The following is a 27,884-nucleotide window of genomic DNA, read 5'->3' on the forward strand; positions in this document are numbered from 1 at the left end:
TCAAGTAGAAAAATAGTTGGACTTTCAGTACCAATGTTTAACATAAACAATTCACTTCTGAAGATATGCATCTGGTAATAAATACACACGTAAGTTGATCCCACATATGTGACTTTCTAGAGAGAAAAATCATAAAATCAATGTACGGAAGCCAAGAACAGACTGTATGATTTAACTTTGTCATGTTATCTCAAGATGATGATTTCATTATGTGATGACCTATTCTGGGCTGCAACTAATGATAATAACATAAATGATAGAAAATGTCAAAAAAATTTGGGTTAGGGTTAACACATTGCATGATTTGTGTGACCAACAGTCTTTAAACAAAGATTCAACATTTTATAGTGTTCAGCATTTGTGCTCGAAAAAAATCTATTTGAGAAATTATTGTTATTATTATAGTATTATTATATTTTACTAAATCAAAATCTCCAATATAACAGGAACAAGACAATCAAGGCTCTAGCTTTTCCAATGTGGGAAAATACTCTTCTGTTTTCTGTCATATATGATCATATACTGAATATCTTTGGGTTTCAGCCTTGGTTGTGAGACATTTGAAATTTGTAACCGACCAAAAAATAGCAATCAAACAATTTGAAATTCATTGATAGTGGAAATAATTGTTAAATGCAGCCCTTTTTTAAACCAGAATACTTCATGAGCTTACCGATGCAGATTAATCTTGGATAATGTTTGTGCAAAAATAATATTTCGATGAAAACAATTCAGACCAAACTGTGCCCTACAAGTGCTAAAATCCATTTTAGCAAAGAAAATGAAAAGGGGACAAAGTGTGTGTGTGTGTGTGTGTGTGTGTGTGTGTGTGTGTGTGTGTGTGTGTGTGTGTGTGTGTGTGTGTGTGTGTGTTTTTGTATGTTTTTGTGTGTGTGTGGCAAACAACATCAGGAAAAACTTTTTCTACAAAGATGACACATTCTGCCCTGTCCATTAGTGCATTATACCTTGAGCAGCATAAAACCATGCACCAATTCACAGCCGAGACAAATAGTCAGGAGTGTGTGTAAGAATCTTTGTGCCATTGTCTTCCGTTTCTGTCTCTACCTCGATCTCTATCTCTGTCTCTTTCCCTGTCCTTGTGCCTTTCTCGATCTCTCTCTTTGTCTCTATCTCTTTGTCTATATCTATCTTTGTCTCTGTCTCTCTCTCTCTCTCTGTCTCTGTCTCTGTCTCTCTCTCTGCCGTGGTGATGATGGTAGTTGTGTTGATTGTGTACGGGATAGTGCTCCGCGTTGTGCGTCCGCGGTGGAATGTGCTGGTGATGCCTGTGCTGCCGATTGCGTTCATTGTGCTCCTGCTCATAATCCTCTTCGACGTGTGGCTGACTGTTGCCACTGTGATGCTGATGGTGGTGGTGGTGACGCTGGTGGTTGCTGTTATGATGGTGGTGGTTGAGGCCCCGGTTGTTGTAGCGGGCCTCCTCCTTGTCCTCCTCCACCAGATCCTCCGCCTCCTCCTCCCTCTCCTCATGCAGGGGCCTGCGGGGAGGCCTCTGGCTGTAATCCCTGCTTGACTGTACTTCCACGCCCCCGGTTGTCTGGCTGTGCTGGGTGTTACTGTGGTTCTCCATCCGGCGGTGGTGGTGATGGTGATGGTGGTGGGTGTGCTGGGGTCTCTTTGGGTCATTCTTAAGGAGCCGCTCCTCCTCCTCTTTTTGGCCCACCTCCGCCTTCTGCTCCTGGGCCAGGGCTGAAGGGGGGTCGGGGTCTAGGTGGTTCTCACGGGAACCCTTCCTCTTGGGGGCTGCTGACTTTTTGTTCTTCTGCTCATCCTGGAAGAAAACGATGCAACATATCATCCAGCTATAGTCACACCACATACGTACTATACAGGTTTTCACATTTAAGCTGTCACACATTTGTAGTCCATACACAAAGTCACATATACAAACACACAGCGGCTGTTATGGAGGCAGCTGGCCCACATGTGCTTATTGGCAGCCTCACCAGAGGCAATTAGGATATTCTTGGATGATAATACTCAGATTTATCATGGGACCTCGGAACGAACAGTGCAGCTGTTCTGCAACCGTGCTCACACAGACTCATTAGCTGCCTCAGGCTTCTCTGGAACAACTGTTTATTCTTTTTCTATTTCACTACATGATCAATATAGCTTTTTCTATATTGATAGATTTTTTTTATGATAAATGTTAATGTAATTGATTTCGTCAAAAGGTATTTAAGGTCATAGTAGAGGGCAATAAGAAAATAAGACAAGCTAACATAAAAGCAGCACTACGCAACATTTACAGAGCAACAGCTCCCTCTGCAGCCGCAAATGGTGATTGATTCTTATGGGTTCCATTTTCAGAGTAATTAAGTGTTTTTCATGTACAGAAAAAACAACAATGTGTTGAGTGGAGCTCTGACTGTGTCGTCCCGCTCTCTGAACTGAAACACAACTGAATGGAAGTTATTACCCATGATCCCCTGTTCCTTAACCAGAAGAGCTGGTGCTGTTACATATGCATTAAACTCTGCTCAGTTTCCTTACTGTATATCAGAGATAAACCCTGGTTTTTAATGACTTCTGAGTCTTTTTTCAACTCATCCACGTTACTGCAGTGAAGGGTGAAAGTGCAGCCACAGTAGGATTGGAAGGTATCTCACTCACCAGAGGTAGATCTATCTCATTTCAGCGACTTTCCAGTAGAGTAGGATGAGGAGAAATGAAATGAAAATGTTAGATGAAAAAAATGAAAACAAATACAGACGCAGCACACCGCGATGTTTCTGTCGTTAACATTACTTTTCCAGTTTATCCATATTCAGCGGACTCTGATACAGATGATATTAATGGGATGAGATGAAATGACAGTATGTAGGATATAATATTCTACAACTTTATTGTGCACATAGTTTTTTCCCCTGCATGTGTAAAGCATGTTTCTGTGTTTGATCTACCGGCATTCCTGTAGGATTGGTGGGCAGTGTATTCTCGGCCAGTGGGGCCAAAAGTGAGTTGGCACCCTCCATTTCTGGTGGATGAGTGGCTCTCCAGTAAGACTCCAGATAATCAGCAATGTGCTCACAGGCGTCTGTCAGCTGGTTTTCATCCAAGATGACGTCAAACATTTCCTTTAGAGAAACACAAACAAAATAAAGACAATAAGTAGAAGACCAACAACCTGTAACTTTTAAAATCAAACGTTCTTGCAGTGGGACTCAGATAAAGAGATGTAAGGAAATTAGGTCATGAGAAACAGGGGAGAACCAGATGAAGAGTGACATGAACATTCAATGAGGACTTTGAATTTGGCATTAAAGAGAAATATGCTTTTTTCCCCGTAAAATTCAAATAGACTGTGACTGAAAATGCTGAAATCAGCTTAAACACAATATTCATCACGTAAAGCTGCAGCATCCTCTAAATTACCAGGAGAGAAATCTACTGTATCGTCAATAGTAGCTACGGCTCTTCCCAAAAGTTTCATCTTTAATTGAAGAAACAAATCCAAATTTATACTTCCAGACATGAAGTGAGACATCAAACATGATATGACACACTATCGTTCCATCCATCTATTCATTCATTCAGCGTTCATTCACTCCCACTGCACCAATTTAATGCAGGGGCCACTAGATGGCACTCACAGGCGGACACTGGGCGAGCTTGTCTGCTGCCACCATCTGAACGTTAAGATGTTTGGTCTGAGACTTCCCTCTCGTCTTGATTAGTCGGGTCAACACCTACACAACAGGAGTGGAGACAATGAAATGAAAGAAGGACAGATAAACTCCTCATATTCTACAGGAACATAGGATTCATAATACTGCGAGAACCGAGGAACCAAATCAGTCCAAAAGAACGTGGTCGTATTTTGGAAAAACTTTTTCCATCTAATTCTAGGGGGCTCTCGAGTTAAGCTTACTTTCGGTGAGGAGATCTTGACGTAGACGAGGATTGGAGCCAGGGAGGTCTTAGCCACCTGGAGAGGATGATTGACTGTGTCTGCATCCAGAATCACCAGCTGCAGGCTGCGTGCCAGCTCGAAGATACGCTCCACCTCGCCCTGGATCTGAGCTAAACAAGCACACAGTCAAAGAACGACGTCAACATCAGGAAATCCGTCAGTTGTGCATCTTTCATTTCCTTGTTTACATGTAAAACTGGACGACACATCACATTTGAGCATGTATTGATAACACACACATTGTGGAACTGCATGTCATTTTTAACTACTGCACAAACACCTTTATACATGTCTGCATTATAGAGTTGATGGTGTTGTCAAATTTGTTGAAAGTTTACCTGCCAAACAAGATATTTGTTTGGAGATAAAAAAATTAAAAAGTCATATGTTGAGAAATGTCAATCTCAATTTATTTGATTTTCTAGAAACATTTAAACACATTTAACGATGTTCTTCAACTGAAGGTGGAACTTGTGATGAAACTGTGTTGTCAACAATGTCACATGTTCGTTTTTTCAAAGTAAACGACACTTGGGATTTCATTCTGCATTGTTTCTATGTATGAATTTAAGAAAAAGTTGGTGATATTCATGTTTCCTCTGAAAAATTACTAAAATAACAATCAAAACGTACAGCAACCCATATTACACAGGATGAATAGTTCATACAAATAAGTAGTGCCTCATTTATAAGAGTTACAAATTAAATGGTGTAATTCAAGGATAGGCCACTAGAGGGACTTCATTGAGGAGGGGCACTGAGGAGTTTCTTTATTCTGGTGTTTAAGAAACATAACAGACAATTATATCTGAAATATTTGTAAACCCACTACAACAAATAGTGGCATGACGTTGGATGTTGGTGCTGATAGGAGGTGATAAGAGGAGGAACAGGGAGGAAGGTGAGGATACTCAAACAAACATGGACTACCAGAGCTTTCAGTCATACATACCGGCAGCATCTGGGATGAGAGAGCAATGAGAAAGACAAGAGTAGAGAAAACCAGGTAAATTTTTTCCCCTTTCATTCTGTCTCCCTCTAACCAAGAGGACCAGTTATGACTATACTACTGTGCAAAGACATTCTTCAATTAAGTCTTTAGTGAGCTCCTGAGAGACTAAAGCAGGATGAACTTTGTAGAATTCACCGTGAGCTAGTGGGCACGTCGATGATGTTTCTATCAAGCAACCAAAATAAAACTGATAAAAACTAAAACAATACAAAGATCTCAGGACTAAAAACTTGTTATGTACACACAAAAATTTCAACTTCATTATCTGCAGCAGGATTTATACGTCATGTCCTGACTGACGTATATCATTTTCTTGAGGCCATGTCAGAAAACATCTTTGCAGCGTTCATGTAAAAAGAAAAATCTTGTCAACCTAAACAGTGTTTCAATAAGATAAAGAAAAAGTCTGACACATTCATTTATTTCAGTCTGATTAAGTTTCGTGTTTCGGCCTAATTAGAGTTAGAAGTGTGTGATGTCTGCCACAGGGGACAGCAGAACGAGTACAAGACAATTAAAGTTATTTTGCAGTAAAGTCCAACCATCTGGAATCTGTGTACCGGTAAAAGATTATTTGCCACAGCTACAGGCTGCAGGTTAGGATGAATTAAGGCATCGTACATCATAGTGCACTTTAGGATCTGGTTTCCTTTTGGTATTTACCTTTAATCAAGCTCAGAATGATCTCACCACATATTTAAATGATTTTATATACATTCATTGTTAACAATTTCTCATCTGTAACATTTCTATTCTTGAATCTGTGATTTGATCATGTGTGATCCTCGAGTAACTTTTATTTTTCTATTTGTTTGCTTTTCCTCTGCCTTGGTGGTTCTATTTGTTTGTCTATTAGTTATTATGATTACGATTATGATGATTATGGTTATTATTATTATTATCTCTTGCTCCCTGCTGCTGTGTTTTTCCCTCCACTACACGACTGCTCTACCAGAGTTTGCTCAGCCGCTATCTCCCACTTTGTTCCCTGGTCATGAAATAACCTGCAGAAATCTCTTCGGCTTAATGATTGTGTCTCCCAAGGAGAAATCAAAGCTCTGATAAAAACTGCAGAATGCAAAAGCTTTCTCTCAGATGGACTTCATGTCTCATTTATCGTTTATCTCTTATCTATTTTTTTTTAATGCTTTATTTCCTTAATTTTTCCTTGTCTGATTTGATATCTTGAAATAGTGTGTTATCTCAAGACTTCCTGGTGAAATAAAAAGGGAAATCAAACGTACCTAAATTGGAGCGGGTGTTGGACCGGTCCATTAAGGCCTTTTTGCCGGGGTTGTTGAGGATGGAGCGTTTAGCCAGAGAGATGTCTGCTGTGACTCGTGTGATACTGATTCTGGAGAGGAGGCACAGTGACGAGCATTATAACAGTCATGTTTTCCAACAAGTTCTATTTTATCATAACGGCGCGGCACTGAAGAGTGTAATGAGAACTTACCTGCCTTCAAATCGATGTTTTAAAAAGTCAAATAGAGCTTTTTGCATCATATCTGTAACCTGGAATTAAGACAGGAAACATGGATTTTAAATGCAAAGTCCCTTTCAAACAGAAATTCCAATATTTCTTTGAAAACTGGAATCGGGTCTCTCAGATTTGACAGCATCTTCATAAATCAAAGAGGATTAGGAGCTCAGATAGAGTGTGTGATGGAGACTCACCTCTAAGCCCTTCAGTGATGGTCCCATTAGAACCACAGGACGCATTGTAGGCACTACATCATACATAGCCGTCTGCTCCCCCTACAGCCACAGGAACACAGGATTCATTCAGTATACAAGATGCAGTGTCTACGTATATATGTATAAGCTCTGCAAAAAACACGTCACTAAAATTCCTCATACTTGGTGTTTCTGACCATTTCATTCTGTTAAATGATTTTTAAGTGAATTATACCAATTAGAAAATATGACAGAAATGAATTAAAGCCTCCACATGTTTCTAACTCTCTTACGGAATGGGATTTAAAACATGACACATAAAGATCCGCTGCAGCCATGATTGTGTTAATAGAAGATGATTAACTGTGTCTCATACTAGACTGTTATCCACATGTATGTGTCATATGTCATTATCACATTACTAAAGGTAACCTCGGGTCTATTAAGAGATGACCAGAATAAAAGAGAATATCCACACACAACAAATGTCACTTACTGGTTTCTTTTTCACTTGCTGATTGGCTGTGGATAGAGAAAGGTAACAGAGGGGCCTGATGTTAACTCACCAATCATTACCACTGACAACAAGGTGCCTCATCAAACAGTTCAGCTCCCACTGACCTTGTGAGGGAGGAGTGTATTTCTTTGAGTTCATATCTTGAGCGGGTTGAGCAGCTGCTTTACTGAAGTTTTGAGAGAAAAGTCCAGAATTAGCTCACGTTTAATCTTTTACCTCTCAAACAAGAAACACGAGTGTCTTTATAATTCCAACCTTTCAGTCGTGATTAATAAAGATCCCTTTCACTCTGAGCTTTCAGTATCTCTTTAGATCGCCTCATGAGACACAGCTGTATAAAGAGTCCAGAGTAAATCCCTTGAAGTGAGGCCGTTTTACATAATGCTGAAATTAATAGAAGCTGAAGGGAAATGTATTAAAACCACCGGGACCTGTAGAATCACTGGTGTGGTCCCATCATCTCTTACATCTTTAATTAAAACTGATGTTTCTCTCCTTGTCAGTAAAATTGGGGTAAATATGGTCGAGATAATGCAACAGTGACATGATAAGGTTAAAGCAGGCTGAACGTTATATGACTATCTTTTTGACTTGTTTCAATATTCCACGAACATTTAAAAACCTCAGCTGAAAACCTAAATAACCTATAATCCTACACACAGAGCTCCATACTTGGCTAAGGCCTTGGCAGCCTTCCTCGCCTGCACTTCTCTTCTGATGAGGATGGTTTCCAGGTTGACTGGACTGGGGACGAAGCCCACCACACCATCCTCCTTCACCGGCCGGCCGATCCACCATTCATTGTTAAACTTCTGGAAGATAAAAACAAAAAAGATCTGAATGTAAATGATGCCCTTCATACCTTTATTATTGCATTTTATGTCTTTGCTCTCCGGTGTCTTCTCTTTTCACTTGTATCATAGCTGTGTGCTTGTTTGTATCAAACCTCTTTGACGTGCAGGAAGTCTCTGGACTCGAAGGTGACGGCCTGGCCCGGCACCGGGACGTTGTCGTCGTCTGCTGGAGTGTAAGAGAAGTTGCAACGAACGGCGAACGCAACAGGCTTGTACTGGAAACAAGGGACATCAGAACAAGATGTTACTACTAAAGAATGTCACCGTCATCTTAATCCATAAACTTCACCAACACACACGTGCTCACTCAAATTCTAAATAATAAAAAAAAAAATGTAATAATTTGTTTATCTCAGAGGTTATCTCAACTAATAATTAACTTGTAATAACTTATAATGGACTTTGTTCATCAGCTTCAGTTACAGGATACTTGTATTAAACTTTGCTGACACACTCTCATGTCTTTGTCTTGAATCTAACAAAGACACTGTTTTTTATGACACATCAAAAAGTCTGCTGTGATAAACCCAAACTGCATCGTCCTCTTTGTGGCTCTGCAGCTAATGCAGGCTTCCTCCCCGACTGGTGCTGTAATCCTATCACAGTCAAATGTCAGCGGCGTGCGGATGAGGCAGCTAATTACTCCACTTTGAAAAGATGAGGCGGAGGAGGAGGAGGCTGCAGGGTTGTGGGGGGGAGGTGGGGGGTGCAGAGGGTGTTTGCCGCCTAATTACGAAGCACCAGTGGGAGCACATAAAATCTGCGGGGGAGGATTTAATTCAATATTCGATGGGACGTGTGTCAGCAGAGTTTGATATGAGCTGTGATGTTTGGATGTTTCTGTGGGTCATGTTTTTCGTGGTCATTATATCTATAACAATTGATTACTGCATTTACCCAATGAGAACCTGCAGTCAACTTGAAGTGGCGTGAAATGAACCCTCCAGCACTGTTTCCTCATTATTGTACCTATCATCATTACTCTATTTTATTTTCTTATTTCATTTTCTCTATTTCATTTTACTCTCGCCCTGATACATTGTGTCAAAAAACTTTATTTACTGATTAATCAGGAAATCTGAGAAAAAATGTGTTTCTTTCTTTTGTTCTATTCTTTTATTTTGAAATCTATATATTTTCTGTATATAATATGTTTTCTAGTAGAAGCCATGCAAACTAAGTAAAAAAGATGTAGTCAAGTGTTTAACACATCAGAGCAATTATCCATATCCTTCATTATTATCCTTCTCCAGTTGTTGAGCACATAAAAGAGATGAAAAGGACGAAGACTCCAATAACTAATTTTAACGGCCGAATATTGCTCTGCTAATCCAATGTCCGTGGTTGCTGTCTGTGTTGTTATCACGTCCTTGAGAGCAGCCTCTCTGAGAAATGAGTCTGCGATGGCAGCGGCGGGTCGGGTCGGCCACAGTGAAGAAGTACCTTGGCCTTCTCCAGCTGCACCTGGGCATTTCTCTCCTCGACGAAGTCCAAATCGTGACGCTCTCCCTGCAGAGGAGACACAGTGATGACAGTTAGATCCCTTCATTGCAGTGTGTTACAGACTAATTCAGGGACATAGTCTATTTGTACTACTCTGATTATAATCAATTGTTAAATAAATAATTCTTTCTTCTTAAGACTGGCTTGATAAATAAGACTGTATCACTGTTTTACCTGTAGGAGTTCTGAAAAACGCTTATTACAATTAGTTTGTTGCATCAATTCTGCAAAATGTCTTACAACCGCAGCCCTAATTCATCACCATTGAGCTTATGGCCTGTTACTGAAGCCTCCTCGTTCCCTGTTTCTTTTCTCAGAGCCCTCCTGTCATTAACTGTCAAGACATGTTGCAGCAGATCCCTCCAGGGATGCTCAGGTTTATGTGCCATGTGTCCCACAGATTAGATTGTCCCCTCAAAGACATGGTAATTAATGCCCTCTGTGTCGTAGCCAGGAGGTGGCACAGCCCTCTGCGTCAATCTGGAACTCCTGATACACACTTGCATCCCAAAGTCACAAATCAGCCGACTCTGTTGCAGACAGGCTGCTCAGTCTGATGCATATTAACCACACAGGCGTCCTGCATCCTTCAATACTCTCAAACCAAATCAGTTGTTATAGCACACAAAGTAACTTATTATATTGTGTTCATATTAATGACTTAGAACTTATTAGCTTTACTATTTCATAATATATCTTACTTATACTTCAATGTTTTTGTTCTACCTATTCACACCTTTGTTACTTCACACTCCATTTGCCAGACGCCTTTTATCCAAAGCATCTTTCTGACCCCACACGCTACCATAAGACAATTCATAGAATCAAGTGAGCACATGGAACGGAGAAGCAGGGGTTTGAATATGTTATAAAACACCAGAGGACAGGAAACGATTCCTTTAGTTCTGTTTAATTAGAGTTCAGAGTGCAGACCAGAGTCCCTGCTGACTGACAGATAACTTCTGAATAAACATATTTTTGGTTTGTTCTAACATCCTGTAATGTTGTACTTTGGCAACCAGAGGATATCAAAGAGTAAAAAGGATTGTATTTCATTCACAAAACAAGAACTTACACACTCCCTGCCTCCTAAGAGTGTTGTTCAGATAAACCTGCTTTGCCTAAGAAAATATGTTTTGTAGGACATGTCCTGCTTTTGATCGGACATCTCTATCTGCGAAACCAACTCAACTAATCAATCAATCAACCAGACTTTATCAAACAAAGTGCTTTACACTATTAAAACACTATTAAAAAAGTCAGAGTGGGTTTCGGTTCCGATATTAACTTTCAAATGTAGCACCTGAGGGTTCTAGAGGTTCATAGGTTAAAGGTAAATCTGATAACTAGGTGAGACCAAGACCATTACGAGCTTTACAAACCAATTGTAAGAGGTCGCCAGTGCAGAGACTTTCAAATTGGTGTAATGCGTTCATTACTTTGACTCTGACTTGGACAATGATTGATTATGCAGTTTGTGATTATCCTAGGACAATAGCTGTGATGGAACTATCTTCAACTGCATGAAGACTCGGTTTTAATCGCTTCGATGAAAAAAGTACAGTGAGAGAAAACTGAGGTGGAGAGGTGTAGGAAGGGAGGTCGAGAGTGGGTGTGAAGGAGGTGAGAGAGAAAAAGAGTTGACAAGTGAGGTCAGGACACTGGTTGAATGAAGGAAGAAGAAAGAAGACTAACTGTGTTTCCAGACTGACCCTGAAGCACATGTTGGAGGTGGTAAGACAAAGGCAAGGGGAAAATATGTTTTAAAGTGAATTTGTTCACTGTGATGTGAACTGACGCCAAATAAATGTCACTTTGAGGGTTTTCAGGCTGGATAATGAATTTCAGAATCAAACAGTATATGTGGCTTGTCTCTATTCTTTCCCGCCGTACGAGAGGAGGATCTGTAGTTCTTTTATTTGAAGTTACAGTATACCCATGGGTCTGAAGCATAGCCAGTATATAAAGATGGACGACACGTCTCCACTTCCTCCTTCTATTCAGCCAAAATACAGTGCCTTGCATAAGTATTCACCCCCCTTGGACTTTTTCCCATTATGTACTGTTACTAACTGGAATTCAAATAGACTTAAATAAACTTTTTCCCGTTTGATCAACAAAACATGCATAGTACTTTGGAGGTGCAAAATAAATTTTATTGTGACACAAACAATAATGAGAACAAAAAAGTTGACATCTGTTGGGTGCATAAGTATTCACCCCCCTGTGTCAATACTTGGTAGAACCCCCTTTCGCTGCAATTACAGCTGCAAGTCTTTTGGGGTATGTCTCTACCAGCTTTGCACATCTAGAGATGGAAAGGTTTGTCCATTCTTCTTGGCAAAAAAGATGAAGCTCATTCAGATTGGATGGAGACCGTCTGTGAATCGCAATCTTCAAGTCTTGCCATAGATTCTCTATTGGATTGAGGTCTGGGCTTTGACTGGGCCATTTTAAGACATTAACATTCTTTAATCCAAACCATTCCTTTGTAGCTCTGGCTGTATGTTTAGGGTCATTGTCCTGCTGGAAGATGAACCTCCGCCCCAGTCTCAAGTCTTTTGCAGACTGCATCAGATTTTCTTCAAGGATTTCCCTGTATTTGGCTCCATCCATCTTTCCCTCTATTCTGACCAGTTTCCCTGTACCTGCTGAAGAGAAGCACCCCCACAGCATGATGCTACCACCACCATGTTTCACTGTTGGGATGGTGTGCTCAGGGTGATGGGCAGTGTTGGGTTTTCGCCACACATAGCGTTTTGCAATGAGGCCAAAAAGTTCAATTTTGGTCTCATCTGACCAGAGCACCTTCTTCCACATGTTTGCTGTGTCTCCCACATGGCTTCTGGCAAACTCCAAACGGGATTTTTTATGGATCCCTTTCAACAATGGCTTTCTTCTTGCCACTCTTCCATAAAGGCCAGATTTGTGGAGTAGACGAGTAATAGTTGTCCTGTGGACAGATTCTCCCACCTCAGCTGTGGATCTCTGCAACTCCTCCAGAGTAACCATGGGCCTCCTGGTTGCTTCTCTGATTAATTTTCTCCTTGTCCGACTCTTCAGTTTGGGTGGACGGCCTCCTCTTGGTAGGTTTGCGGTTGTGCCATATTCTTTCCATTTTCTTATGATGGATTTTATGGTGCTCAGAGAGATGTTCAAAGCTCTGGATATTTTTTTATAACCTAACCCTGCTTCATATTTCTCCACAACTTTATCCCTGACCTGTTTGGTGAGCTCCTTGGTCTTCATGATGCTGTTTGTTCAGTAATGATCTCCAACAAACTCTGAGTCCGTCACAGAACAGGTGTATTTATACTGAGATTAAATTGCAGACAGGTGGACCCTATTTACTAATTATGTGACTTGCAAATGTGACTTGTGAATGCAATTGGTCGCACCAGATCTTTGTTAGGGGTTTCACAGTAAAGGGGGTGAGTACATATGCACTCAACACTTTTCAGATTTTTATTTGTAAATAATTGTGAAATCCATGTAATATTTCCCCCCACTTCCAAATGATGCACTATTTTGTGTTGGTCCATTACATAAACTCACGATGAAATAAATTTTAATCTGTGGTTATACCATGAGAAAATGTAGAAAAGTCCAAAGGGGGTGAATACTTATGCAAGGCACTGTATCTGCACAGTAGAGTCTGCACAGTGGTGATCAAGGGATGGAGCCATGTTATTTATACAGCATCAAGTAACACATCTAAACTATACCTGAACACTTGATTGTGATAAATAGCTAAATTAACAAAAAACACGAAAAATGTTTATTTGATATGTACACTTTTTAGTTAGACTCACGCCCCATCAACTAACATGGAGGAGGTGGGGCTCATGACCTATACTGCAGCCAGGCAGTAGGGGGCGATCGAGACACTCTGGCTTCACTTTCCACAGCATCACAAGAAAATAAAGCTTTCAAATAATAAATCATTTGGGGGGGGATACAAATAGAAACTGTAAATTACTCAGAAAGATAAACTGATATAAACTGGACACGTCTGCAACATAGGAGAGAAATAATGAATGAATGAATTACTATGTTAACGTTGAATGTAATACATTCTCAAGGAAGAGGACATCATGTATTAACCAGGTTTGGCCAGTGTTGGTGACTGAAGCAGAAAAGCAGGAGGATGCAGTGGAGACAACGTGAAGCAAATAATTCAACATGACGGCAACGGAAAAAGAGGAGGAGGAGGAGGAGGAGGAGGAGGTAAATCTCCCTGGGGCAGAATAATGCCCAGGTATGGCTTTTTGTTTGCCCACGAGTGGTGTAGACATCTGTTCGCACAGCAACCGCCTCTCCTGCAGGCCAATGTCACCGGGCCAACCGGACAAAACGCCCTCGCTGAATTATTAAACAGTAATGAGCTCAGTACTGCAGGTGACTTAAAGATGTCTACTGTCTGAGAGGAGGGAAGCAAAACTTAGGCGGTTACATGAATTATTGATGTGATTTTTCTACCCAAGATAAAAATCCATGCTTTAGATTCCTGTGAAGTGTGAAAATGTCAATATCTTTCATCTTATCTTTAACTTTATGTGCAGGTGTGAGGAGCGTTGATGATGAAAAACCTAGTGTGACGATGTCATGCAGCAGAATGGGATTATGGGAGTGAGAGATCGTCTGTTAACTTGAAAAAAATTGTTAATTTTCTCTGAGTTTGAAAATTTTGGATAATTTAAGAACCCAAGACAATAAAATATACATCATATGTACAGTCTTTTTTTAGAAATTTAATTAAAGAGTTGTTATACTCCATATACTCTTTAAGAGTCTCCTGGAGGTTGAATTTTTTTGTTTCAGTCTTTTCTTCAAACTCTTAACCTCCCTCATCCCATCTCCACATCTTCACCTCCCGCCCCTTCCCGTTGGAGAGCCATCCCAGCCCATTAGCGTGATTACGTGGCTTCGAGAGTTGGGCGGAGGAGGGTGGAGGACAAGGATGATGTGAACGAGCGAAGCCACGCTCTCTCCTGTGCAACCTGAAGGTGACTCCTCTCCCTCGCAAAAAAGCGTCTACACAGCTCCATCAGCACATGCCAGAGGAGTACATTAGGAAAGCAGTGTCTGATTGGGGAGATTGACTCCATCTCTAAAGTAAAATAATCAGAGCCATCGAGTCGCCAGGAGCCAGCTGGCGGCCCCGGACTGCTGCGCTGCCCCCAGAGAACAAACTGTTCTCTGCACGAGGACTCAAAGAATGCCTGAGATAAAACTAATTTAAATCACCTCATCCAAAATTGTCATATCCCATTTTATTGTTGATTTTATTATCGTTTGTGGCCTTAAAGGAAAAAAGAAATATACTTTCTTATATATAACAAAGAAAATGAAACGTATAAGAAGCAACCTGTAGCAGAGGCCCAGATACTTTATGTAAAACACTTAAGAACACTCACATTACAGTGACACTAACACTCCCCCCGCTCAGTCTCAGTTAGACACAGTATCCACTGCTGCTGTGCTTTATTGGAGCCGTTAAATCACCTGACGTACAATCATCAGACGCAGCAGTTAGTCCTCACCCTTTATCTCTATCTCTCTCGTAAAACCAAACGTAGTGTTAAAAATAATATTTATAATAAAGTATAAATCTCACTCGAGGGGCTGGACCAAGGTTGTTTGTCAAGTGTGGAATTGGACGATGGAGGTCAGAAAGAAATCACTGTCACTTACCAGCTCGGACAACAAACGCTCAGCAAAGATTTATTCTTGTATCTATTCGCGCTTTAGAGTTAAAGGAAGCTACTGAACAAGCTGGTTTGTTTTTACAAATTCACGGCTGATAAACTTTTCCCCTGAGAGAACGTCTGAGGCTGTCTCTCACATAGTGGAGGAGAGAGTCCCGAACAAGACGGAATATAAGCAACACAAGTTTTAACACTATTACACAGAATGCAACAAAGTCAGTTTTTAGACAAAATCCGTACACACGATTATATTTAGGGAATAAAATGTCACAAGTAATGAAAAGGAATGTACTTTTATGACATTATTTGGAGCTTTAAATGTTTTTTAAAGCAAAGATGAAAGCTGTGACAGTGATGAATCAAATGTCTCCACACTAGGGTAGAAATTGTCTCCGAGCAAAAATCAATCAATCCATCAATCAATCAAGCCATCAATTCATAAATCCATCAATTCATAAATCCATCAATCCATCATTCCACCCTTCCATCACCTCCAGGTTTGGCAGCAGATACTATGTTTGGCACGTCCATCATCCTTCCTGATGCACAATCCCTCAATAAATAGGGAGTCGTTTCCACTGAAACCATTGAGTGAAATATGCAACCCCAGCATAAATGACTCCCACTCATGAAATTACTTTAATCTATATGCTGTGATCCTCAGAGAAATACAAAAATAAAGAAAAACTCCAACTCTGCACTGATTAAAGTATCTGTAGTCGAGCTGTACATGTAAATCTGTGGGAGATCCATGGCTGGGCTGTGGAATTGACAGATCTCCACAGAGAGCGTCTGTATAATTGGGTCAGCTGCTGGTGTGCTTCTCACATGTGAATGTCAAACGTCACTCTCGTAACATGCCAATGAGCAAACACACACAATAACAAAGTGTTTTCTCATTAACAAACAGACTGATACACACACACACACACACACACACACATTAAAAGTGAGAGATAAGCATTTTAACCTGTCCTAGAGGAACAGGAAGGATTCCAATCTAATGATGTAATCAGTATTTTTTCTTAGCCTACATAGTATGTGCCTCTTTCTCACACAGCTAGAACTGATTCAGCTTCGCATCAGAGTCCACATGGACGCAGCACTGGGCAGACCGCAGGAGGTGGAGGTCTGTGTGTGTGTGTGTGTGTGTGTGTGTGTGTGTGTGTGTGTGTGTGTGTGTGTGTGTGTGTGTGCGTGTGTGCATGAGTGTGTGTGCATGAGTGCTCTTGCGTCCTGCACCTTGCTGGCTGCTCCCCAGGTGCAGACGTCATCTATGTCTCATTTGTAGCCACGAAAAGACAACTATAGCTGAAGAGTTTCCACGTCACTGCACAGCGGCTCCAGTGGGATCCGATCTGAGATGCCTCTCGCTCAGAGTGTCTTGTAACGTAAGGTGAATTGAAAAGTTTGTGGAAACGAGTGAGCTCTGAAGTTTGCAGTGTGGAATCATCATGAGCAGAGCCATCCAGGAGCAGGATTTTAATTGGGTGCATCTCAGCTAGTGAGTGGGGAGGATTAGCTTCTGGGAACATGCGTGTAAATGTACATGCAGGGTCATGTGAACATGTTTCCATGTCATGAATCTTCCACTAAGTTTTGATGGAAGTCATTTAAGTAGTATTTTGCAGATCCTCTGATAACAAGCCAACCAACCAACAAATGTAAAGAGGTGACGGCAAAACATCCTTGGCGAAGGTAAATATCTTGCACAGGAACATTTGCTAATTGACCATTTATACAGCCTGATAATTGGGTTAGAGATGTTCACCTGAGGACCACAGACTGTGGAGGTGGATGTGCGGATAACTTCCTGGACAGAAGACTAATAACCTTCATTAAAACCTTGCTGCTGAGCCTAAGTGGATAAATCCCTGCATTAGAAAGGAAAAAAAAACGTGTCTGCTTACCAAACACCCTTTACTACAGTGTGTTGTCTGTAGAGCAGGTCACTGATCTAATTGTGACTAATTTCCTGACAGCCCACCAATGAGCTGCTGGCACTGAGCCCAGCTGTTTGAAAACTCGCCGAAGATCAGCGCAATCGTGTCTGATAACTCGGATTCTCTTGCTGCTACTTTACTTTGGTTGTGTTATTCTGTTCATGGCTCTGTGTCTTAATAATTACCAGCCTGTTCATTTGCATGGACTGCTTTCCAACCCGGTCTTCTGCCTGATCAGCTGCTCAGCATCATCTGTCCGAGGGAGACTGGCCCTGAGCCCTCGGCCCCATGCAACCACAGAGCAGATATGTCCATTCTGGCACTGCCACCTTTACTTTGGCATGAGCCTCTGTCTTTGACATTAAAAGCATCAGGACACTGTATCTCCAACTATTTTAGTTTTTACGATTCTTAAAAATCAACTCCTCTGCTATAGGGAAGTCGGGATTTATGAACTACGCTGCAGCCGGCCACCAGGGGTCAGTTGAGATGATTTGGCTTCACTTTTGGGGAGCTGTCTTGTCATCCATTCAGTCTTAAAGTTAGCCATGCATGCTAATGTTTGTAAAATTCTGTAGAACTCCTTTTCACTGAGATGTGATTGGAGAGACAACAGTTTGTGGGAGGGACTCAGCAAACAGTCGATATCTTGTTAGGTCATTTCTTGTAGTGTAGTGTGTTCAGGCCATAGAGTGTGAATACAGATGGACGACATCACCGCTCCCCAAAGGTGAAGCCAAAGCATCTTGATGGCCTCCTGGTGGCTGGCTGCAATATAGGTCATAAACCCTGCCTCCTCCATGTTAGTGGATGGGGCTTGTACCAAACAAACCAATTAGACCAAAGGGATTAACGGCCAGATCCGGGATACTATAGCATAATTTCTGCAGAGTAGGAGGAAGACATGTCCTCCATCTTTATTTACAATGGTTCAGGCCTTTTACCTTGAACAAAAAGTTGTGATGATGCCAGAGTGACACAACATAATCTACATCAATGTACATTGACTCAACGCCCTTGCAGAGATAATCTGCACATTTAAAGAACCATGAAAAGAAAAATAAGATTTGTCTCAAGGAAATGAAGCAGCTGAGACTAAAATAGACAAATAGAAAAATCTGGAGAATTACAGGGCGAGAGGAAATGTGTAAGTTCTCTATCTCTCTCTCTCCCTCTCTCTCTCTCTCTCTCTGGGTCATGATTGTCTCTGAGTAAGGAGATTAAGATAGCATGCGTCAATCTAGGATTTAGAGAGCGAGAGACAAATGCAAACTCCTCACAGACGGCCACCACTGCTGCCTGGTCTGCGTGTGCTCAGCCGCCCTGACGCTCATCAGATAGAGACACAATAGCTGCATTAATATCATCGATACCACTTTATTCCTGGCTTGCACGGCTCCTGTAAAAGATATGTTTCATCCACATTTCCGAGATGGCAAGTCCCCCTGCTCCTCTGCACTGCGCAGCATTGTGATGCAACATGATTAGGGTTGGTTGAGGACGTGTGTGTGTGTGTGCGCGTGTGTGAGGATTATAAAAAACATTTTGCAGCGAAGCTCCTATTGAGCCACCACCACCACTGTCACCTCAGTCTCTCTTCTGCAATATGCAAAAGTGTCTGTAGCACATTTTTTATGTCATGTTAAACGCAAAAAGTTAGATTTACAATAGATGAGAAAATAAAAACAATAAAAGTGTAGATTTGTAAATAGCCCTAATCCGAAAAGAAAGATCTTTACTTAAATATTCCTCTGGAACTTTCCCCTCAGCTCCAGAGCTTCATTGCTCCACTTCCTGCCTGGAAGAGGAGCATGTATGTGGATGTAATGCCCCACTAACAGCCACTAAGAGGCTTTTCCTATTCTGGGTAACAAGTAGTGGGCCGGCACTAACCACCCCACGGAAATCCAAGACAGTAGGCCATCCACAGGTTTCCTCAAGCCCCACTCCATGCCTGCTATTCCTCTAAAGTGTGACATCTAACGCACTGGATATTTCCACTTCCTGCAGATTCAAAACATTCATTAAGAGTATGGCCACCTGGTGAATGTAGCCCCCGTGTTCACCATCCCTCAGCGGGGATTTGTTCTCCACCACATCCTGAAGGAAATATCGGGCTCTTACGCTGGTAACTGCTCCACTGTGTTCATTATGTTCTTTGGATTACAGGAAATAAGAATTGCAGCTCAGGAAATCTAAAACTGTGCACTGGGCCCGAACATGTTTTCATCCAGATGGTTAAAACAGTCTTTGAAGGATTCTGTAAATAACACCCCCCCGAGCAGCAGTAAATGCTGTTCAACAACCCAGTGGCTTTATTCAGAGACTGACAGGTCGATGTTTAGCTCTGTGACTTGAATGTTAATGGTAATACATGAGAAGCATAAAGGAACTGACTCTCTCTCACTGCATGTGGCATCACTAAGTAAAATACCTTTTTCAAATACATAATTTGACTCGTATAATTGTAGGTAATCACATGGACGTGAACCCTCAGTGTATTTATTACGGCCATAACTCAAAACCTCCTATATACATGAAGGGGAAATAAATCCAAAAGTGCCAAGTTTCGTTTCCTGTACCTTGAACACAACATCACACAAAGTTAAAGAGAAGCGATTTAATCCATCTAATCTTTACAGGCCACCGGTTATGCAACCTATCCCTGTGAAGCCTGGTGCTCTTCACTTGGACACATGGTATAATACATGCATGTGGATATGCATCGCTGTCTGCCGCTGCGCATTGTGAGTGCAATGATCTGGAAAGGCCTCACACTAGGATTAACGCCCTATGCAACAGATGGTGCATTCTCCTATCCTTCCTGTTCACACCCGCACACACACACACACGCATAAACGTGCACGCAAGGAGAAACACACACACATAGAAGAAAAAAAAACAAGACCTCTTATATTTTACCTTTTTCTTGGGTGGCATGATGAGTAAAGCAGTCCGCGCGTGTTATTCCACCAACAAATTACCGTTCACCTGGCTCCATGAAGTGGGACATGGACAAGTGGGCCATGCGCCTGGATCTACCTCTGGAACAGGTGTATGTGGCCGAGGATAAAATGTCCCCAAGCCCCTCCGTTCTTTACGCGCAGTTTCGTGCGTAAAGGTGAGAGACGTCCCGAGCATCCGCGACGCGCAGGACACCGCCGGAGACGCGTTGCGTGAGGGGTTTCACTTTAAGTCCGTATTGTGTGTTGAGGGATGTTACCCTCTCCCGTGTCCCGGGGTATTAAAGGCTTATTTCTCTGCGCGGCATCTGTTGCGCCGCACACCGCTCACTCTGACCTCAAGCACCGAGGAAGGTGTCCGACCGCTCCGCGCTGCCCGGGACAGCTAAACACTGCAAAGTGAGGGATGTCCCATTAGAGTTGCTGACCAGAGTTAGGTTGGCTCCCTCCTCTGCGCGTGTGATGTCTGATTAGTGCGTGCATGTGTGAGTGCGTGCGTGTGCATGTGTGTGCGTGTGTGTGTGCGTGTGTGTGCGCATCCAAAGTTCCCGGGGTTTGGCTGCACAAACGTGAGTATCACCATTGCCAGGCATCAGAATAGGACGATGGAATTGGAAAGCAATGCATTATTCCTCTGGGTGCCACATTGACATCGTACAGTAAATCACAACAGACAAACACAGTCTTCATCATCCACCGAGGAGGCATGACACTCTCTCACCCCATCGGCTCACTGTCATTATGTCACTACTTAAAAAAGTATCAGTCACACTCACACAGAAGCTGCTTACTCACATACTGTATTTCAGATGAGATTGATGTAGATTTACTCAAACTACCAGATATTTTAAAGATTTGAGTTGGTTAGTCGTACATTCAGATCATAAAAAGCATTTATATTAACAATGCGCAAATGCAGTATGATAGTATTGGTGTAGTTTGATTTAATAACAATTGGACCAACCACAAGATATTCGATTTATCACTGAGAGGTAATGAGTTTATTTATATTTTATATTTTTAAAAAATAAGGAGAAAAGATTCCTTGTGAAAAGTGGAGACTGATATCTTAATACCCAAAGAAAAGAACAACATGTGGCTATGGTTTCCTAACTAACTAAACGCGTTTTGGGGTTTTGTTTCGCTTTCATGAATTATACCTCCCCCATCACTGTTTAAGGTTAAGCAACAGTACATGTCCATTAATCAGTGCGGCCCTTGACCCGGGCAGCCACGCAGAGGACGCCAGCAGACGGTCAAGCCCCAGAGTCACCAGAGAGATCAGTGTTACATAAGGGAGAATGAAAAAGAAATGCAAAGCTGTAATCAGCTGGTCCGGGCTGTGACACTGACTTCTGGGTGAGACACACATCTGGACCGCTACACACACATGCAGGCAACAGACACACACACACACACGTCGCTATCCTTATCAATATCTGTTCTGCTTCAGAAAGAAAATAAATAATTATACTTGCCGGGTCCCAACATTTAGCCCATGACCTGGGATTGAACCAGACTGGGGGCTTTGCTCAATCTGCTCCCTGACACCTCAAATCTCCTCCAGCGGGAGCCAGCTCTCCTCATGTGCCAACACCACACTCCAGCAGAGTCCAGAGCAGGACTGTGGAGATGTTACATAAGGCCGTCTGATTGCTCCGGCCCTGCTGAAGGATCTACACATGAAATACATCAAGAAGCTGAAATATTCTCAGTAATCCAAACCCACTGAACCAGATCTATGGCCTGTTTCCATCCAAACACCATGACGCCTCGCGCAAAGTATGTGAGCGTGAGTCTCTTAACCTAACAGATGTTAAATGATGCATATTCAGAGTTTTGAATAGAATCACCGCCGGCATCAACTGTTAAGAAAAGAAATTCACCTCAAGGTTCATTTAGTAAGTGTTTGGAGACTTTCGATCACGGGAACAGAAATTCTAGATGTTTACATTTTCATTTCACTTCCACGCTGGAAATCCTTTAAAGTTCTTTGAAGGAAGACAGTGGAACGCAATAGTTCAAAAGTGCTCGAGAAACGAAATGAAATACCCTGATGTGGAGGTTACACCTGACATTCTATTGGTTGGGCAATGTTGTCAGACTGCACAGGATAAAAAATCCAATGGCAGAGGAAAAATCCGAGACGTTTTACACAGATGTTTCAGAAGAGCTGAACCTGGAGCGCAGGAGATTGCAGAGTTTGAGCGCAAGCAGAGCAAATCCAAGCATAAGCAGAATTCGAGTGAAAGCATTACAAAATCCGAATGGGAAATTCATAAGTCTTGCTCTCAAACTGAAAAAAACATGGCAAAACAACCTGCGTGACAGCTCAGTTGAGTGATGAAAATCCTTTGATATGATTAAACATTCGATCATTGTTATCTGAACTGCTGAAGTTCATTTTGTTGAACATTCTTCACGATAGAAAAGGTGGTTGACAGAACTATTTAACTCCAGGTCCGTTTATCTCACACACTCCTAATGTGTGAGATAAATCAGAATCACAGAATGTTTGACCCACAAGTGAACAAGCCTCATGTGGTGACGAGGCCTGTGTGGAGATGCTGAAAGCTCCAGAACAGGAGAGTGAGTGAACCTTGACTCAAGATTGTTTCGTCAAATTCAGTTTCTGTTGCTTCATCGTCCACGCAGCCACTGACACATAATCTCATAAAGATCAAGCCTATCATCTCTGCCCCCTGCCCCCCCCCCCCCCCGTGCACATCACTCGTGTTCATGGGCACATGCCTTCTAACACGTAGATAAACAAACATCTGTCCCTAAGCTTATGTGTGTTTATATATAGATATGTAGATATGTATGTTTGTGTCAAGCTGGGGCAAGCGGTGCAGGGCAGAGATGGATGTCGTGCGAGATTTCAGGCAAAGCTTCAGAGCTCAGACTCCCACAGAAATCACACACATGCTCTGATCTCAAAAGACTGTTAATGTTGGTAGCAAATGGACAGAGCTGAAATTTTAGATCGTATTTATTAAAAAGATCATAGCATCGTAGCTGATACGTATCCATTAGAAGATGAAGATCGCTGTGAATCTCTTTGGATTGAGTTCTCTTGAGTTTTCGACTGCACAGCTGTCGGACACATCAAGGCAGAAAAGTCATGAAAAACAATGTTAGTCGTTTTTCTGTTTTCTACCTGAAATCCTGAATTACTCTGATGAAATATGCTTCATCTTTGGCCATGAAACAGATCTATGTTTTGGTCAAGCCCAAACTGCTCTATGTGAAACTCCAAACACCATGTTTATAGCAATCATGAGAGTAAAATAAAGCCAAATATATCAAATTCCAAAGCAGATAAAGCCGACAGAAGTGAAAAAAGCACTCAAACTGAACTAATATAATCCACGGACAGCCCTCCCCCTCCGCACCCCGTCCACTCCTCCCCCTATCGACCAGGCACAGAGGCAAAGTACTCACCCAGGAGACATTTTTGTTCTTGGGCACTTTTGACATGGCTTGCAGGCGGAGGAGGCCGAGAGCCCAACTCCTCCTGATGCACTCAGCGTCCTCACACACACATGCACACAGACAGACGCCAGTCCACCTTCAGCAGCAGAAGCAGCAGAAGCCTGCCTAGAGATGGAGACGCGCTTTTCATTTGACATCCTCCACTGTTTCCCCCGTGCCAACACACCTCACCAGATTTACATCTGCCTGGACCATCGCCCTCCAATCACACCACGGATAGACCTGATCCAAAACTGACTCCAGAAGGAGGAGGAGGAGGAGGAGTGGGAGCGAGAGAGGAACAAAGACAAGATAACTCCACCGAGTGTCCGTCAGAGGCAGAAATAGAACACGCAGAAAAGTTTCCTCAGTATTCCCTCTGAATCCTCCTCTTTCTCCTCCTTGTCAGTGGCCGACTGCTCCCTTCAAATTCATAAACCCTGTATGAATATGCCACCAGACATCTGGCGGATGCCCCTCCTCCCGTGGCCGGAGGCTGGGGCCAGCAAACGGCCAATCCTGCCCTCCCAACATCTGGGAGAGGCGAGATTGAGAAGACATGGATGGATGGAAAGAAGTCGGGAATGAAAGAACGGGCCAACAAAATTATGAATTTGTGAAGAAAGAGGCATGGGAACGCAAGAGCAAAGAGACAGAGGGATAGAGATGGAGGGATAGTGAGTGAGGAAGCAGCAGCAGGTGATGGAGTGGAGGAGGGTGGACAGACAACTGGAGAGGGCTGGTCAGTTCAGGGCAGGACAGATTGGAGGGCAGGTTACTGATCTCGAAACATGAGATTAAAGAAAATGTAGAAAAAAGCATGTTCGAGTGTATTGCTTGTTTTGGAAACTAGTGCTGACATTTCTGGTTCATGGATTCCCCACAGAGGCAGAAGAGAGGCAGCGACAGGCGACGTGGACGTTTGTAATTTTAAACATTTTGTGCGATTGTGTTCCTTGCATGTTTGTCTGCTTGTCATCACGCTGCTGAGCTCAGTGAGCGGTGGGTGAGAGCAAGAGAAGGATTGACAGAATCAGAGCTTGATGGTATTACAGATAAACTCCGGTTTAACACGCTCCCCTCTAGAGACCCAACGACAAACACATACAGCCCTGTCAGCAAGGCTGCCACTCAGGGTTCAAAGGAAGAGATCAGTCTTTTAGGAAACATGGACTCTATATAATTCTCATGTCTACAGAGCTGAAACCAGCAGGTAATAAACATAGTTTAGCTAAATCAAGTATACACTGTGCAGGTTCCCTATCACCCAGAAATATGTACGGCATTAAATGTAAGATTTAGGTGAAAGGGATCTATTTGCAGATATTGAATATAAAATAATCCTAGAGATGTTTTCACTAATGTGTTTCATCTAAATTTAAGGAATTGTTCTTCCCATCCTAGTTGGTGATGCTGGCGGTAAAAACCCATGATGATATTACAGTGGCACCAAAATGAACCAACATTCATTTTCTCCACTCAAACAGAAAGACTAATACCAACCGAAATTAGAACATCAACATCACATGCACACCCGTTTAAAATACTGTTTATAGCCAATTTGTGTATTTATGTATCCCCCCCCCCTTTCCTCCTCTTACCTGGACTTATGAATAAATAAATGAGTAGCTGAGGCTGAGCAGCCTTTCGGTGCTACACAGATTCACGTCTGCATGTGATGTACAATCCATCGCCTCGGGTGAAGTAGGAAATAGCCGTGTGAGTGTGGAAACAAGTCAATACCGAGCACAGTTACAGGCGTGTTTTGATTCAACCTCTATAATCAATGTTCTCTCCTGCACCGTGAGAAGGCTTCAGAAAGAGAGGAATAACGACCACCTCTGCGATACAAAAAAGATGCTGCACATGAACAATACCTGGAGGCAGAAATATTCAGACAAAATGAAACAAAAACTAAAAAATGTAGAAAAACCAAGGCTATGAGCTGAATTATTTAGAGTGTTTTCAATAAATGAATGGGAAAGTGGTGTAAAAGTTGTTCACATCTTTTGGCTAAATCATCCATTGGCTGACTTGTCTTTACTTAATCATCTTAGTCATGCAAAGCAAATATGCAAAGCAAATATGCATTAATGATAGAAAGATAATATGTTCATTGATATTAACCCGAATAAGTCAGTAGTCTGACCAGGACACTGCCATGTAAACATCTTTGTCTTGTCATGCTCAGATTAAGCAATCATTTCATTAAGAGTATTCTACTGAGCCCCTTCAGTCCAACATGGTGAAATCTATTTATCTTTTGTGCACAAGAATAAAAAATGTCCGAGGAGTGAGCTCTACTCAGTGTCATTTTAGTTACACCTGTGATTAAATTACTGTGAATTTATCACTGTTGCAATTACTGTTGCAGTTTCACTTTTTCCCTTATTTACTTTTTTCCTAACTGAGCGTACAGCAGTAGTAAGAAAGCGTAATTCCCCCGGCAGGGATCATTAAAGGTTGTTTTCTGATTCTACGATCAAGGAGCGATGTTCTCTCCTCACACAGTTTCATCGGAGTTGTTTTTAGAAGCATGATTAGAGAAAACTACCCAGTGTTCCATAATAAAAATCTAGAAAATAAAACATGAATCGTCCATTCAAATGTATATTTTCCTATTTTCCAGTCTAATTAGTCGCCTCATGACCTTTACATTTATTCTCACTGGGGGCTCACAGCCTCCACAATGGGGCCACTGTCCTAAAACAAGTGGTGACTTACCGTGATGGATTAATCCGTTCTAATCTCATTGATGACAACACAACACAAAGTATTTCTGCAAATGAAAATTACCAATGACTGATGTTCCTTAATCGATTTGCACAGCTTGAGGGTATTTAAACTGGTGATAGGACAGAAAATCAATGAGACTACCATGGATGTGGGCACCGGGTCCCACTTGAAGTCTCCCAGCTCTCAGCCGTCTGTGGCTTTTTTGATTCTGTAAGCTTCTTTTCCTGGCTTGATGCTGAGGTGGGCACACATCGCATGCAGGAGTACAGTACGTGGTAATCTGCGAGGCTCTGCGCTGACAGCCTATTGAGTGGAGAGGGCTGACACTAAGCCTATCTCATGTAGGAATGTGGTTATACGATACGGGTCCTCTGCAGTCAGCGCCATCACACAATGCACAGCTCTGTGACTGTGAAGAATCGGCTGCACCAGAGGTTTGGCTGACACACACACGCACACACACACACAGAAGAGAAAAGAGCAAGAGACACAGTGATGAAGCAACAAACGTAAGTGGAAGTAAGTGACTGTGAAGGGAGTGAAGAAAGGAGGAGAGAGCTAGAGGGGAGAAAACAAAGAGAAACAGGTGGAGGAGAGGAGTGAGAGAGTCCTCCCTGCTCCTGCCTGTCATTGAGAAGACAGTAAAACCTGGCCTATAATGAGATAACTGCACCTGTCTGAAGTGGTGGAGGAGCAAGGGAGGAGAGATGACGTGACGGAGAACAGCTCCTCTAAGCAGCTGACGTGTATTTCCCCCAAAAAAACATTATCTTCAGGGTGCAAATATTATAAATACATCCATAAATAGTTCAAACTGTTGCCTCATGAGGGGTAACAAGGCAAACCGGAGAGGACAGCATCAACGAGGTGTAAAAAGTCATGTCTTTATGAAGTCATGTATACTGGGATCAACGCAGAGAGCTGTTTGACAACGCCACGGTCCGTCACCGAGGAGCGAACACACGGCTTGTAGGAGTCCCACTCACAGCTGGTGCTACTGTGCATGCCTCCTTACTGCAGACACCTGGATATATGAATGAATCACCAACAGTATTTGTGGAAGTGTTGCAGTGTTACTGCCTGCACGTTCAAAATAATCTGCGCTGACTCATGCATTTTATAGTTCATTTTAGACAGATTATACCCCTAGTTGCAATCAAAGAAAAGATGGGGATGGATGCTGCGGGTGATGCTGCGATGGTCACTTACATAGGTGGACTGCACTCTCCGCCAGTGTCCCAGCCCACAGCAATACATCAAGACATCCAGTTGGGGGGTGAGGAGGGGACAGGCCAGTCGAGCCTCCGGGGATCGGGTGGGGGGGGGGGTCGTTTCAGGGCAGGCTCACACACAGGGTCCTCATGGCACAGGTGACCAACCTGGTCTCCAGCTCTTCAGGGAGTTCAATGGCAAAGAATCCAATTTCCTGCTGCGTCCACAGGTTGTCGCAGGGCAGGATCACCTGGGGGGGTGGAGGGGGGGTTCTTGAGTCCAGACTTCCAGTGGCTGTCCCATGCAGAGACTCAGCCTGACGTGGCGAGGTGTGTGAGGTATGTG

The 27,884-nt window shown here is 42.5% G+C and overlaps 1 protein-coding gene across 1 annotated transcript; it reads right to left on the reverse strand.

Moving 5' to 3' along the window:
* Positions 1-824: 824 nt before the first annotated feature.
* LOC128454170 (voltage-dependent L-type calcium channel subunit beta-3) lies at positions 825-27,584 on the reverse strand. The gene is made up of 14 exons (XM_053437449.1): positions 27,537-27,584; positions 9,444-9,509; positions 8,093-8,215; positions 7,819-7,958; positions 7,251-7,312; positions 7,126-7,151; positions 6,630-6,710; positions 6,409-6,467; positions 6,197-6,306; positions 4,893-4,901; positions 3,899-4,050; positions 3,621-3,716; positions 2,931-3,104; positions 825-1,795 (listed from the first exon to the last, which is right to left on the reverse strand). The coding sequence occupies exons 1-14, from the start codon at positions 27,582-27,584 to the stop codon at positions 1,016-1,018; spliced, it is 1,926 nt and encodes a 641-aa protein (XP_053293424.1). The 3' UTR covers positions 825-1,015.
* Between the last annotated feature and the right edge of the window lie 300 nt (positions 27,585-27,884).

Source organism: Pleuronectes platessa, chromosome 13 (genome assembly GCF_947347685.1).
Source record: "Pleuronectes platessa chromosome 13, fPlePla1.1, whole genome shotgun sequence".
In the NCBI taxonomy this organism is placed as follows: Eukaryota; Metazoa; Chordata; class Actinopteri; order Pleuronectiformes; family Pleuronectidae; genus Pleuronectes; species Pleuronectes platessa.

What these genes read in the sequence shown, in the direction of transcription:
- LOC128454170 (XM_053437449.1), bottom strand. Translation starts at nt 27,584, where the DNA reads ATGTATTGCTGTGGGCTGGGACACTGGCGGAGAGTGCAGTCCACCTAT. An exon ending in ACTTCCTGCACGTCAAAGAG is followed by an intron (nt 7,959 to 8,092) that starts GTTTGATACAAA and finishes TTTATCTTCCAG; the next exon opens with AAGTTTAACAATGAATGGTG. An exon ending in CCAATCCTACAGGAATGCCG is followed by an intron (nt 1,796 to 2,930) that starts GTAGATCAAACA and finishes GTTTTCTTCCAG; the next exon opens with GATGAGCAGAAGAACAAAAA.